Source organism: Muntiacus reevesi, chromosome 11 (genome assembly GCF_963930625.1).
Source record: "Muntiacus reevesi chromosome 11, mMunRee1.1, whole genome shotgun sequence".
NCBI classification, from domain to species: Eukaryota; Metazoa; Chordata; class Mammalia; order Artiodactyla; family Cervidae; genus Muntiacus; species Muntiacus reevesi.
The window spans coordinates 73,624,695-73,639,531 of NC_089259.1; the positions used below are offsets into that span (position 1 = coordinate 73,624,695).

The window sequence follows — 14,837 nt, forward strand, 5'->3', positions numbered from 1 at the left end:
AAAAATGAAATTTATGTGTTTTCAGGGTATTGACATATTTGAGACATAGATACATCTAGTCAGTGTGGGTGATGCTGCTAAGTTGTTCTTGAGAAGAGAATCTGCACTGCTTGAATGCAGTTTGTTTTGTATTAATATTATGGGCTTCCCTAGTAGCTCAGCTGGTAAAGAATCCGCCTGCAATGTGGGAGACCCCGGTTTGATACCTGGGTTGGGAAGATCTGCTGGAGAAGGGATAGGCTACCCACTCTGATATTCTTGGGTTTTCCTTGTGGCTCAGCTGGTAAAGAAAATGCTGCAATTTGGGAGACCTGGGTTCAATCCCTGGGTTGGGAAGATATGCTGGAGAAGGGAACAGCTTACCCACTCCAGTATTCTGGCCTGGAGAATTCCATAGACTGTATAGTTCATGGGGTTGCAAAGAGTCAGACACGATTGAATGACTTTCACTTTGTATTGATATTATTAAGCCAAAGAAATCACTTTAGTCATCTAGAACAATTGCAACCAAATTGAAATTGGGTTTTGAAAGTGTTGTAAACTGTTCTTTCTTGGTTGGCTCGTAAGTATCTCCTTGGGCACTAAGGTGGCAGAATGTTCCTAGTTGTTTTTTTTCTCTCAAATGGTTTTACCACACATTTTTGCTAGTACTGAGCCGGTGCCAGACTGTGGACTTGAGATGCTAGTATATGCTTCTACCTTAAAGCAAGACTTGTTTCTGAGAAACAGAAGAAACTGACCACCCCTTTAGAAACAGCATGTTTTGCTTTTCTTTGTAAAGTCTACAGGCAGTTTTGACTTGCTTTTGGTGTATTTATTTGAATGTTTATTCAAACAATATTAATGATCTGCTAAAACATGTTAGGCTTTGAGCTAGATTCTCAGTATGTTTACATGTAAGAGTTTGTGATAACATAGGAAGAGTATCTATTTTGATGATAGTTGAAAAACAAAGGATGCAACATTATATATGCAGTTTGGTTACAGAAGTATATTTAGAGAAAAGCCTGAAAGTAAACAAGTCAAAATGTTATTAGAGTTCCCCTCCTTTTTAATGCATATTTATTGTAGAAAATTTGGACATACCAATACACATGGATGCGTGTGTATATGTTTCAGTCTACCCCCACCATCCCCCGCCCCCCACCATATAACCCTTAGTTGCCATATGGATTACTAAGATTGGAGAAGGTTTAATTTAGCATAACCTTTTACCTCAAAGACAATGGCTTAACAGTGAAAGTTAAGTAGTCATTCAAGTGTATCTATAAATTTAAAAGCTTGTAGCAATAAAACTGTGCTGAGAGAGATTTTTTTTTTAAAAGGAATTTAAGACAACTTCTGCGTTGCAGGACCTTATGATCTGGCAAAGGAGAGTGTATAAATTTTAACAGGCGTAATCTGTAAAGCAGTCAAAATTACTGGGCAGGAGGTGATGAAATGTTAAATTTTGTGTCAGGTACTGTTGAAGTTCAGATGACAGGAGATTCATCTGAAGACTCTGGTAGAAGTGAAACCTGAGACACTGAATAGTGCCTGGAGGGAGAGATTTAACTTTAAAAACTATCCCCACCTGGCTTAGGCATTCTTTTTAAAGGATTGTTCAGTGTTCAGTTTCTTTCTTATAAAGAAAACCCACAACCACAACTACAGCAACAATATTGCTCTAACAGGGACTGACCTGGGCTGAAGGCAGTAGAAGAGCGGCCGTTCTGGTCTGAGGGGAGAAGAGCAAGTTGAAGTTGGGAATAAGCAAGGCATACAGGAGAGCCTTGCTTTGAATTTGACAATCTTTAGGATTCTTTTGTGAGCCCGGCTGCCCTTTCCTCCAATATTATTAAAGAAACTGAACTGTGTGGATTTGAGTATTTGATGTTAAGATACTGATCTGTAAATCCTTTGAGTAGTAAGTATTTTTAACCTTTCAATACACCATACAGTTTTTTGCTTAGTTTGAAAATATTTAATTGAATTGATAAAGATAGCTCTGAACTTTCTTAAAGATGACTTGGGTGGGTTGTTTTTGTTTTTTGGATAGATCTCATTTAAAACCAAGTGCTTCTTTAAAAACTACCTTATAGCTGGGGAATATAACTTAGCAATACCCAAATTTATTTTGCACCTTAGACTTTTTGGAAGAGGGTCATACATGTCCAGGTATATGGATGTGTCCCAGTTTTTAATGTCTGCCTTGTAAAATAAATTTAAATAGAGTTCCTTAACCTGGAAAACTATTAGGAAAAGCCATTTCAAAAATTGTGAATCCTTTTCATCATTTTAAAAGAATAGATTGTTTTCAGAAGTAACTTACTGTACTCTGTATTGAATGCCTTGCGTTTCTTAAGCAAAAATAGGTTTGAAACACTTGTGGAGGGAGTAGTCTTAAAAATGGAGCACATATTCTTAAATTTGGAGTTGATTTAGAACTTAATGCAGGTATCGGTTCTTTTAGGATGAAAGGTTAAAATGGATGAGTATCGAATGTGAGACTGTTTAAGCAGTTCTCAAGGTTTTCTGGCGCATGTGTGGCGGTACTGAACTCTTCAGTCCTGGGCTTCAGTTTGGGCCTGGCGCTGACCTGATGCTGGGCAGAAACACTCACCCCATCCCTTCACTCGGTTCCTCTAATTATCTCCACTTCCTGGGGAGCCTGCTTAGAACTGGGCAGGAGTGCTTGTTATTAGTATATTAGGCTGCCCTGGCTCCATGTAACGGGGTAGTTTTTGATAGGAGATTTATGTAGTGATGAACTGAGTAGGAGGCTGAAGTTGTTTGCTGTGATTTTACCTAATGAAATGGGTGTGGAAATGATCGGGTTAGACAGTGAATTGGGCTTGTGATAAGTGAAACCATGGGTGATGTAGCCCCTGAGCTTCTTTGCCACACTGTAGCTTCCTAGCGCACATTCGGAGAGAGCCTGAGGGTAGCGATGCACTCGGGTCGGCCGTTCTCTGTGTCCTTGCAGATGCAGGTAGTTCTGTTGGCTGGGGGGCCCTGGTAACGCAGACATCTCTCTTCAGGTTCACGTGAAGATGGCGGATGAGGCTGTCTGCGTGGGCCCAGCTCCTACCGCTAAGAGCTACCTCAACATGGACGCCATCATGGATGCCGTCAGGAGCAGCGGCGCGCAAGCTGTGAGTCCGAATGAGCCCATCTGCTGCAGCTGTTTCATATGTAGTGAGCGGAACGCTAGCGTTTGTATTTAAAAAAAAAGGGGGGTGGGGGGAAAGAATGCTCTAAAGTGCTGTTGCAGTTCATGTCACATGAGTGAAACGTGGCCGAATCCGCTACTGGGAGTCCCAGGCTCTGTGGCATCTGGCCGGGTTGGTCTCTGATCTCGCAGGTGGCTTTTGGGTTCAGCTTTCACACCAGGGAGCAGTTTCAGCTTATTTACAAATTTGCTAGGAGAAGGGAAAAAAAAGAAATCCCGATTAGTTTTGAATATTAACCCTTTCAGTGTGATAATAGTATTAAAAAAATGTGTTTTATAAATAGGATCCAAAAGACCCTGTCTTAAATTCTGTTTTAATCATTCAGAAATTATCTGTGTCTCCTTATACTTACAGAAATAAAATGCAGTTAGTAATTATTTGGATTTGGTGTCAATGGAATGTACATGATTTGGCATTTCTCCCCATCCCTAATTCTGTGTGAATGGAGTGGCATCCAAGGAAAAAGATAGTTTCTGATCGGCCATAGTGTTTTATTAATATTGTTGCTGTGTGTGTTTGTTTATCAGAGAACTAATTACATATGATGTTAAAAAAATAGGTTAATAGGTAAATAGATAACTGCAGAGTTATCTAAAATTGGATAGAAACAGCCAATACCAGCAATTAGCCTGGAGTGCTTCAATTAGTGGGCACATTTCTTTTGGGGAAAAAAAAAGAGTTTTAGTAAGGTGCCTGTTTGAAGAAAAAACTGAATTCATGAGCCCCTGTTATAGATGTTATAATTTATTAGCAGAGTTAGTGAAGGTAAAACTCTGTTAACCTGTAAAGATAAAACTCTGTTAACTCTATAGTGAAAGTATAGATTGTCAGAATATAATCTTCAGTTAAATGTTTATATAAAGTGAAATTTGATGGAGTGAAACTCTTCTCATATGATGTAGTAGTGTAAATTACTCTGTACCATGTTCATAAAGCTTAGTTTAACATTTAAAAAATCTCAGGTGTGAAGATACTTATGTGGCAGCCTGGATGGGAGGGGAGTTTGGGGGAGAGTGGATACGTGTATATGTATGGCTGAGTCTCTTTGCCGTCCACCTGAAGCTGTCACAACATTATGAATTGCCTATGCTCCAAAATAAAATAAAAATTTGAAAAAATAGATTAAAATTGAGTGAAAAAAGATCCTATTTTTTTATTCCAAATTGATCATGTAATTGCAGAGAAAAAAATAAACATTCAGGTAAAAAAAGAAATCTCAAATGTATATAAATACTTCTAGATTAGATTATGATATTGGCTCACTTAGAAATCTGACATGTAGCAGAATTATTTTCTTAGAAATATGTTTAATACTAATAATAGGGTGGCTCAGTTTACATTTGGTCACAATTACTTGGTTAGAACAGGATGGTAAAATTTAAGTTGTTGCTGTGTGGCTTATGAGAGAGGAGAGCATGGAGTGGTTGTGACTGGCTGGGTGGGATGAGGAGGGAAAGAGGGGCAAATATTAGAAGAAAAATCCAGAGTATGGTGAAAAAGTAAAGCCAAACATTGATTTTAGTTAAGTTTGATGAAAACTGATCATTGGGTAGTGGCTGAGTATGTTCATATTATCAGGAATAAAATACATTCATTGGTTTAGTAGCCAGGGTGTTGGAAAGTAGCAGTTTTTCTGGTACTGTAAAGAAAGGGGAGTTAAAGAGTTTTTCATCCATCTTGTGAAAGGTTTCCTTTAACATAACTCTTTGACCCACCAAGCTTAGGACCAAAGTTGGTCCCAGGAAAAGTGGGGGAGTTTGGGTGGGGCTGAATAGCATAGCCAAGTGCAAGTGGGCAGGAAGTTGTGTGTGTAGCCGGCTCTGACTGTGGTTAGGTCAGAAGCAGCGTGCTGCCAGTGATTTCTTGGGATTTGGGTTTGAACTCAGAAACTGAGTTGGAGCTATTCAGGATGTTAGAGAGGTCAATACAATACATGCATTAACATTCTCTTTGTTTTGCTTATTATAAAGGTTTCGCAAATTGATAAAAACTGAAAGTGCTTTTTGTTTTCATTTCTAAGGTACATCCAGGTTATGGATTTCTCTCAGAAAACAAAGAATTTGCCAAACGTTTGGTAAGTTTGTAATGAATGAGAAACTATTAGCTTACATTTCAGAAAGCAATGTGATGGTGTTACTTTTGTAAATGTGGGTAATGGTGAGTGGTGACTTTTAATTGACCCAATGGTTCTTTGAAAATAGTTTGGGAAAAGTGAAGACTTTATTTTGTTATCTTAAGTTCTGATTTGAAGAGTAAAGATGGAAAAGTTGTAAAATCATCATTACAAATAATGAATGATACCTAGTTTATTACACATTGTGTGGACTTTGACTTTTAAAATTAAATATTTCAGACTTTTAGCTAAATATGTCAGGGTGTCCAGTGATTTATTAGTTATTGTACCACAAGCAGGAATGTGAAGCCAGAAGTAAGATTCTGATATTTGCCCCTTTTATTGCCTATTATGGCATTTAATGGAGAAGGCAATGGCAACCCACTGCAGTGCTCTTGCCTGGAAAATCCCATGGACGGAGGAGCCTGGTAGGCTGCAGTCTATGGGGTCGCTAAGAGTGGGACATGACTGAGCGACTTCACTTTCGCTTTTCACTTTCATGCATTGGAGAAGGAAATGGCAACCCACTCCAGTGTTCTTGCCTGGAGAATCCCAGGGATGGGGGAACCTGGTGGGCTGCTGTCTATGGGATCACACAGAGTCGGACACGACTGAAGCAACTTAGAAGCAGCATGGCATTTAATATCAAATCTTACTACTGCTTCTTTATTGTGGGAAATTTTTTTTTTTTTTTTAATGATTTGAGTATCCTGCTGATACCATCATCCTGACTAGGTATGTGAACCTATATTTGCTATTAAACTGATTTTCTAAGTGTATTTATATCTACATTCAAGATGGTACTGAGACCTTAGTTTTTGGGTACTAAAGTATGATATTGAATAATGTTTCAAGAAACTCATTAGGTATTGTTAACTTTAGTACATTATACTTTGTTTCTGCAGTATGCTTGTATTTTGTTCTTCTATTGGTTCAAAATTATTTATGAATGCAATTAACCATTTTGAAGATGTTATTTTTGTTCAGTTGCTAAGTCATATCTGACTCTGTGACCCCATGAACTACAGCATTCTGGGCTCCCCTGTCCTTCAGTTTGTGCAAATTCATGTCCATTGAGTCGATAATGCTATCTAGCCATCTCATCTGCTGCTGCTCCCTTCTCCTTTGCCTTCAGTCTTTTCCAGCATCAGGGTCTTTTCAAATGAGTCAGTTGTTCACATCAGGTGGCCAAAACATTGGAGCGTCAGCTTCAGCATCAGTCCTTTCAATGAATATTCAGGGTTTATTTCCTTTAGGACGGACTGGTTGGATCTCCTTGCAGTCCAAGGGCTTCTCAAGAGTCTCCTCCAGCACCACAATCCAAAAGCATCAATTCTTCAGCACTCAGCCTTCTTTATGGTCCAGCTCTCACATCTCTACATGATGACTGGAAAAACCATAGCATTGACAGTTTTTACTTAAACTTCATAAACTTAATTTGGACAAATCTGAAGATCATAGAGTTCTAGCTCAGAACAATCTGTTTCAACCAATTTACTTTATAGATTAAAAACTAAGGCATAAAGAAGTTGTGACGTGAGCTCACAAAGATGGCTAATAGTAAAAAATGTTTGAAGAGGGCACATGAGGTATAGATATCTGAGGGTCCAGATTGCCCAGGTTTTGTGCAGTTTATCCACAATTTCCTATTTATCACTTTTTATTACCTTGTTTGAAATTTTGGCTGAGGTTCTGTTATTATGTAAGAAAATGATTCGAATATATTTTAAATGTTTTTGTACAACATGACATATTTAAGTTTGTATGAATGAGGAGTCTCTAAACTATGGTCCATAGGCCAAATGCAGCTGTGGCCTGTTTTTGTATTATAAATTAAGCTTTGTTGTCACACAGCCTCGCAGAGATAACAGGTGAGTTGTCTGTGGCTGCTTCTGCTTTAGAACAGCAGAGTTGCAGAGCTGTAGTAAAGACTGAATGGTCTGCAAGTAAATATTTATGGTATGGCCCTTCATAGAAGAAGTTTGCCAGCTGCTGGTACAGATGAGTGAGTACCTGAGTCTGGGAGAAGTGAAATGCTAATATGTTCATTGATGCATTTATTCAGTCATTAAAAAGGATTAGTTACTATCTTATGTTCAAGGCATTTAAGAAGGATATAAAATTGCATCAGATGTGTGTCTTACTCATGAGCAGCTCACAGTCATGTTGTGAAAAGTACGTCAAGTACCCTCATGACTTCAGGGAGGAAAGTGTTATGAAGAAGTTCAGACTCTCTGTTAATGAGAATAAGATTGTGCCATTGGGCGTTTCATGTTAGAGAAAAGAGGATAGAGTGTGTGACTACCCTCCTTTCTCATTTATTTTTCTATTTTTATCTCCTCCATTTTAATTTACCCATGCTTTGCCTCAGCCAAGCCAGACTGCATGCTGTTCCCAAATGCGGCTGGCTCTCCCTGTCCCATCCATATTACCACTGTCGTCAGTGGTCCCGCCTGTCCCCTTGCCCCGCATTTCCAACTACGATCTCTCCTTGAAGGCACAGTTCATGTTGCCTCTACCAGAATAGTTTTCCATGTCCTTCTGGTGAGGACTAATCTCTTTCCTCTGTCTTCTAGAGCATTAACATTTTTGAAAAAATTTCTTACTTGGTATACCACCTTCCCTAATATGTTAAAATTGTGTCTGTATTTTAGTCTCTTAAAATAAGAAACTGGGTCTTCTCATTCTTTGTTTCCCATTTGTTTTATCACCTAATGATTTCTGTGTAGTAAGTTCAATGAATGTTATGGAAAGATTCAGTAAATATTATTAGATGAAGAATCATAGAATAACCTGCAAGAAAACTTTCCTCCTATGACAGAAGGGATGGTTTTGTAATGGGAAAGTGGAATTGCCATGTGTTTTTATTCACCATGGAAAATATGTAGCTGATGATAACTAACCTCTTTTTGTACATCATGGCAAGATTCTTACTTGAGATATAATTTTCCTAGCATTAAAACTTTTCCCATTGAAGTGTGCCATTTAAATTATTCCTTTTGAAATGTCTGGCTATAGCTGGCAAATTCCATAAAAATAACAGAATGACATAAAATTGCTTACTGATTTTGTTATTCATATCAGCATTGTGTGGTTAGTGATGAGCCATTGAAATCTAATAGTTATTATCTCAAACTGGGTGTATTCTTGCATCTGTTTTCCAAGATAGTGGTAATAGACTACTATGTTGGTGACAACCTTTGGCAAGAAAGATGAGCAGAACATGGAAAAGAAATGTTTAAGCTTAATTACTGTGGAGTTCCTTTTACTGTAATGGTGTGACTTATGTTTGAAGTTTAATCAAATGTGGAGGCCCCCCCATTAATTTCTGGTTCTGTATTTGTTTTATTGCTGTTCAAAATCAACATAACATTTACTTTGTTGATATAAAAGATATTTGTGCTTTATCATCTGATACATTGTTTTTAGTTTACAGCTTTGAATAAAATGGTTTCTTAAATTTTTTTGATTTATGCAATTTTTTTTGCTTTAGAAAGTACCATGAATCAAATGTCAAAAGCATTCTAAATGTTATACATATGTTTTACAAGGCTAATTATTCTTTATGCTTAACTTACATGAAGTGGGATCAGATTATAGAGTATCCCTACTGTATATAATTTAAACAAAATCTTATTTCAGCCCCTGAAAGAGTGGTTTAAAGATTAAGTGAGATTTAAAGGTATTTCCTGGGGCTTCTCAGGTGGCGCAGTTGGTAAAGAATCTGCCTGCCAATGCAAGAGATGCAGATTTGATCCCTGGGTAGGGAAGATCCCCTGGAGAAGGAAGTGGTAACCCACTCCAATATTTTTGCTTGGGAAATCCCATGGACAGAGGAGCCTGGCAGGCTGCAGACCATAGGGTTCAAAAAAAGTCAGACTGAGCAACTGAGCACACATTGAAAAGATTTCCTAGTATTTTGTTATCTTTCTGGTCTTTATATATGTATATTTTTCATGTTATCATACCGTATTTTAATGCAGCTCAGCATTGTAAGTTGCAGTAGTTACCTTTATAAGAAATTCATGTTAGATATAATAATTTGTCTCATGTATGGATCTTATCCATGTATTTAAAAGATAAGTGTATATATGCATGTGTACAGATAGTGCATTCTATCCACAATGCTCAGCATTGAGGGTGGAGAGGGGAACTGTGGGAAGCAGTTGAGGTGTGATGATTGTATTTTTTGTCTCTCTTTGTTGGAGACTTTTTAGTAAGATGAAGAGTATAACTTTCAAAAACAATAGTGAGGTGAATTTTTAAAATCCATTGAATTAACCCAAGCCTTTGAAAAATAGCTATAATGCCCAGTGTAGGCAATTGAACAGGAAGCGTCTTTTTGTTCATGGGAGTGTAAATTTTTTCAGCCCTCTTTTTTCTTTTTTTCCCAGAAATTTGCTAGGATTACCAAAATTTAAAGCTAATATATTCTTTTGACTCAATAATTCCACTCTTAAGAATTTCACCTACAAAGATATTCTTTAAAAATGTTCATTTTAAGGTTGTTTGTAGTAGCAAATTTTGGAAACAGCTCAAAATTTTTTCCTTTAAACTGAAGAGAATGACATCTACCCTGTAGGGTTGTTGTAAAGGTTAGAAACCATGTGTATAATGAACTTAGCACAAAGTTTGGCAATACCAGGCAGATCACCTTATCATTATTAGGTGTTAGTTAATAATTATTACTTTAGTCAATAGAGCTATTGAAGAGTTTTCTTTTTTTTCTTTTTTTAGAATGAGAGAGTTAATATTATCATTTTTTGGGAAATCTGATATTATTTTCATCTGTATTTTGTGAGCTTAGGTGTTTTTCCTGTTGAGATTAGTAATCAGATAATATTATATTCCTGTACACACATTCATGATTCTGTAGTTTGCAAAATACTTTGACCTTGATCTATATGACTTCATTTAATTCATGCAGCCATTTAACAAAAAGACATCTGAGACTCAGATGCAGTGATAGGCCAGCAATCACACGCTATTGGCAAGGAACAGAATCAGGACTTGACCTCAGTGAGATGAGCCTAAGTACACAGAGCTTAAGAAAATCCTGTACTGTGGTTTGCTTAGTTGGAAAACGTCAGAAACCAAACACTGAAGACCAAATACCTGTAGAGAATTTAGCCAGAACATACAGAATTCTGTTCCCCCAGTTTATAATAACAGAGGTAGCATACGATCAGCTTGTGTAGATACAAATTTGAAGAAACCCTTTTGTGAGGTCATAGGTCTTCAGTTGCAAGATTGTAATCCACAGTGTGTAGGAACTGTGAAGTGTGTATTAAGTACTTGACAACTGATACTAAAATTATGAAGTTAGCAAGTTTGCCAATGACTTTGTTTAACAACATTTTTGTTCTTAAAATATTAAGAGTGCATTTAAAATAATCCATTTTATGCCCTGTTCACTCATATTTGAAAAAAAAAAATTTTTTTTTGAGTAGAAAAAAGAAAACAAAGACCTTGTAAGCCCAAAGTTGTTTTGTAACTATTATTTTATCTACATAGTTTATTATCTGGATATCTCATGGAAGTATGTTTTGTGTGTGACTTAATTATGTATGTCATGACTTAAAAAGGTTAATACTACACTTTATTTTGTAGACATCTAGTTTTAACTACGTAACTGCTCCTAACATTATTAGAAATTTCCGTTTTGGACACAGGTCTATGATTTTATTATATTAAAATAAAAAAGTTTTGAGAATGTAAAGTCTTAAGAAACTTAAGTCACACGTATACATTGAAAAGGAAGGTTTCTTCTGTGAATGTCTGACCCCAGCCCCTAGTTTAAATCCCGAGTGTCTACTGTTGCTGCCAAATGTGTATTCTTCTGGAGTGCATGGATGCATTTGTGTTAGCCTGCTAGAATTTGCTTGTAAATTTGTTATATAGGGTACTCATATTTGCTGAAGTAAGATTTTGTTTGTTTGTAAGAAGAGAAGTGGGGCTCCCCAGGTGGCTCAGTGGTTAAGAATTCCATCTGCCAGTGCAGGTGCGATCCCTGGGTTGGGAAGATCCCCTGCAGGAGGGCATGGCTGCCCACTCCAGTGTTCTTACCTGGGGAATCCCATGGACAGAGGAGCCTGGTGGGCTACAGTCCATGGGGGTTCCAGAGTCAGACACGACTGAACGGCTAAACTAACAAGAAGTGGCACAGAAATTTTCTTTCCTTACCCCAGACTTTTAGAAATGGATGTGGAATACCTACATGCAGATACTCTTGCAACATTCTTAATCTTTCTGACAATGTGTGGTATCTTATGACTTATATCAAAGAGAACAATCTCAGAATAAGTGCCTTGCCCAATGTCACATAGCCCCGAAAATGAGAGCATAGTATCTTGCAAAAGTCTTTGTTAGTCCCACGCTTAGTAAATGTGAACTGCTTTTAAGATGAACTGGAACTAGACAGGATTGTTAGTGTTTTGTTTTGAATTGACAGCTTTGGCCGGCACCTATTTTTACTGTTGGTGGAAACTGTTTCTCTTTTGACTACCTTTCCCCCCTCTAATTGGTGTACCATTGCTAAGGTCTAAGATCAGAATATTTCTTTGGGTTTTCTGGTCTGCTGAGCTTGGATGTCAGTGGAAGTAACTCTCTTGGCTTGGATTTGCTGTTACAGGTAAAGTGAGTTGGGAGAACTACAGAGTAATCATGGATGTCCGTTTCCTCTCAGGGATCTTCTGTTGAATTAACAATGTCTTCCTGAATTTAGAGGAGAGATCTGGTGACTCTGTCCTTTTGCCAGTAACTTTGTAATAGGTTCTACTTCGTGACTATAACTCTGTCATGTTCGGAAGGCTTACTGAATACCTGTGAAACAAGCTTCCCAAAGCCCTCGTCATAATGGACTGTGTGTGAGATGTTTAAGGACATGATTGAGAACGCGCTGGCTTAGAATTCAGTTTCGGGAAGATGATACAGCCTAGAAATGCTCTAAATCTGATGCCCTTGAAAAGGAAAAATCTGTTTTTAGGGAGTCTTTAAGGCAGATTTGTTTAGAGTTGTGGGGCTTGGGGGTGATTTCGTGGCAAGGCTTTTCTCTCCCTTTGGCTTGAGGTTAAAACAGTTTGAATTTTATACTTGCACTTTCCTCCGCTCTCTCCTTTCTGTCTGCTTGCTTGCACTACCGTCTGGAGTCTGAGTTAAAATTCTTACTCTGCCACTTCTCTGTGATTACTCTGTGATCTTAGACAAGTTGCATAATGTTTGATTTGAAAGACTGATGCTTACTGTTGGCAGGACTTGGTTTTCTCCATCTGATTCATGTCTCTTGTAGCCAGCGTGTTGTCACGCCACACTTTTTAATCTGTATTTTTTAATTGTAGTGTTTGGCCTTTTAAACTTTTTGGTTTGCCTCAGTCTTATTTTCTTTAAAGAGAGCTTTTTCTGAGATATAATTTATATCATAACACTCACCCTTTTATAATGTAAAAACAAGTTATATAACTATTGCCACTATGTAATTTCTGTAGAATCTGTTACCTTCTGTAGAGTCTGTTACATTTAATAAATTACCACTATGACTGGACTTGTGTCTAACATTTTATAAAATTTTGTGATTGTCTCCTCTTTCTCTGTCTTTCCTGTCTTCTTTGGGTTATTTTATTTTCTGGAATTCCGTTTTAAATTGTTTAGTGGTTTTCCTAAGGGATTACAGTATACATCCTTACTTTATATGGTCTGCTTAGACCTAGTACAGTATTATACCATTTCATGTACAATGTAGAAATTTTGCGGTTTTATAGCCTACTATTTCCTTCTTTCCATCTCCATTCTCTGTGTTGAGTTTTCGTATGTATTTCATCTGCATATGTTATAAATTCCATGGGAAAATGTCATAATTTTTCCTTTAAATGTTTTTTGAAGTGAGTTAAGACATTTCCTTCATTAATGACCCAAATAGCATTCAGTTGAAATTAATACTGATTTTTATTTTTGTTTTTTTTTGTTTTGGTTATGTAGAATAATTATTAAGTTCATTTTTTATTATGTTTAAATGTGGTAAATTATACATAACATAAACTTTACCTTTTAATCCATTTTTAAGTGTACAATTTGGTGGTATTAAGTATACTTATTGCTACACGGTCTATCACTACCTTCATCTCCAGAATTCCTTCATCATCCAGAACTGAAACTCTCAACCCATTAAATAGTAACATTCTGTTTCCCCTACCCCTCCTACTTTCTGTCTCTGAATTTAACTGCTCTGGGTAACTCTAAGTGGAATCATACATTATTTGTCTGTTTGTGACCAACCGGCTTACTTCACTTTAGCATAATGTATTTATCCATGTCGTAGCACGGGTCAGGATTTCTTTTCTTTTGAAGGCTGAATAATAGTCTACTATATGGATATATACCACATTTTGTTTATATGTTGATTATCTGTTGATTATCACCCAGTTGGTACATGAGTAGAAGGTGGAAATTACTCTTTTTAGTTTTTTTGTCTCACTCAAGAAGCTTTCAGTATGTTTGTTAACTGTTGTTTAAATGAGAGAAGTTGCTGAATTAAAATTTGGCATTTTGAATATAGAAAGGGTATTTGTGAAGCCTCTCTGTAGTTTACTGTTATAATGCAGTTTTTAACATAGTAACTTTGTGATCTCTTAAAGTTTATTTTTATCCATTTATTTGTAACTCTTATACTTAAAATTTAGTGGATAAGATTGTTCTCATGAAGGTAATAGATTGAGGATTTTGTGAGACTAAATGAAGTAACATTAATTATCATGGTTACATATAGTTAATGATTCTTACTGCCCCACATACATTCTAAAATTAGACTTTTCAGTGCATGTTTTCTAAAAAGGGGCAAAGAGGCAGAAATAATGAGATGATTCTGGGGCTTTGTTTTCTGACTGGACCTTATCTAAAGATACTGTTACAAGGTTTTTGAGGTGCCATACTAAAAACAGTGTGACATTGCTAATTTGCCTAAGCAGAGAGGGTTCCTTTCTTGTGTGTGTGTGTACTTCCCAGCATGCTTAGGGCATGTCTGCAAATGTGTGTACTTTCTTAGCTTTTTATTCAGTCCTTCACATAGGAGTTGGTTACTGAATGCAGTTTTTTTAAGAGAAATAACCTTAATGACCCAAATCAGGTCCCTTATGATTCTTCAGTGGAAGTGACAAATAGATTCAAGGGATTAGATCTGGTAGACAGAGTGCGCCTGAAAAACTATGGACGGAAGCTTGTGACATTGTTCAGGAGGCGGTGATCAAAACCGTCCCCAAGAAGGAGAAATGCAGGAAGGCAAAGTGGTTGTCTGAGGAAGCCTTACAAATAGCTGAGAAAAGAAAAGCAAAAGACAAAGGAAAAAGAGAAAGGTATATCCAACTGAATGCAAAGTTCCAGAGACTAGTAAGGAGAGATAAGAAAGACTTCTTAAGTGAACAATGCAAAGAAATAAAGGAAAACAGTAAAATGGGAAAGACAAGAGATCTCTTCAAGAAAATTAGAGATACCAGGGGAACATTTCACACAAAGATGGGCAG

General features: G+C 37.0%; 1 protein-coding gene across 1 annotated transcript in view; it reads left to right on the forward strand.

Annotated features, from left to right (window-relative positions):
- The window catches only part of PCCA (propionyl-CoA carboxylase subunit alpha), a 345,865-nt gene that overhangs the window by 49,662 nt on the left and 281,366 nt on the right, over window positions 1-14,837 (forward strand). Inside the window, exons 5-6 of the mRNA XM_065902073.1 lie at window positions 3,021-3,134; window positions 5,233-5,286. Of these exons, the coding sequence (XP_065758145.1) occupies window positions 3,021-3,134; window positions 5,233-5,286 (168 nt within the window). The remainder of the gene's footprint in view (window positions 1-3,020; window positions 3,135-5,232; window positions 5,287-14,837) is intronic.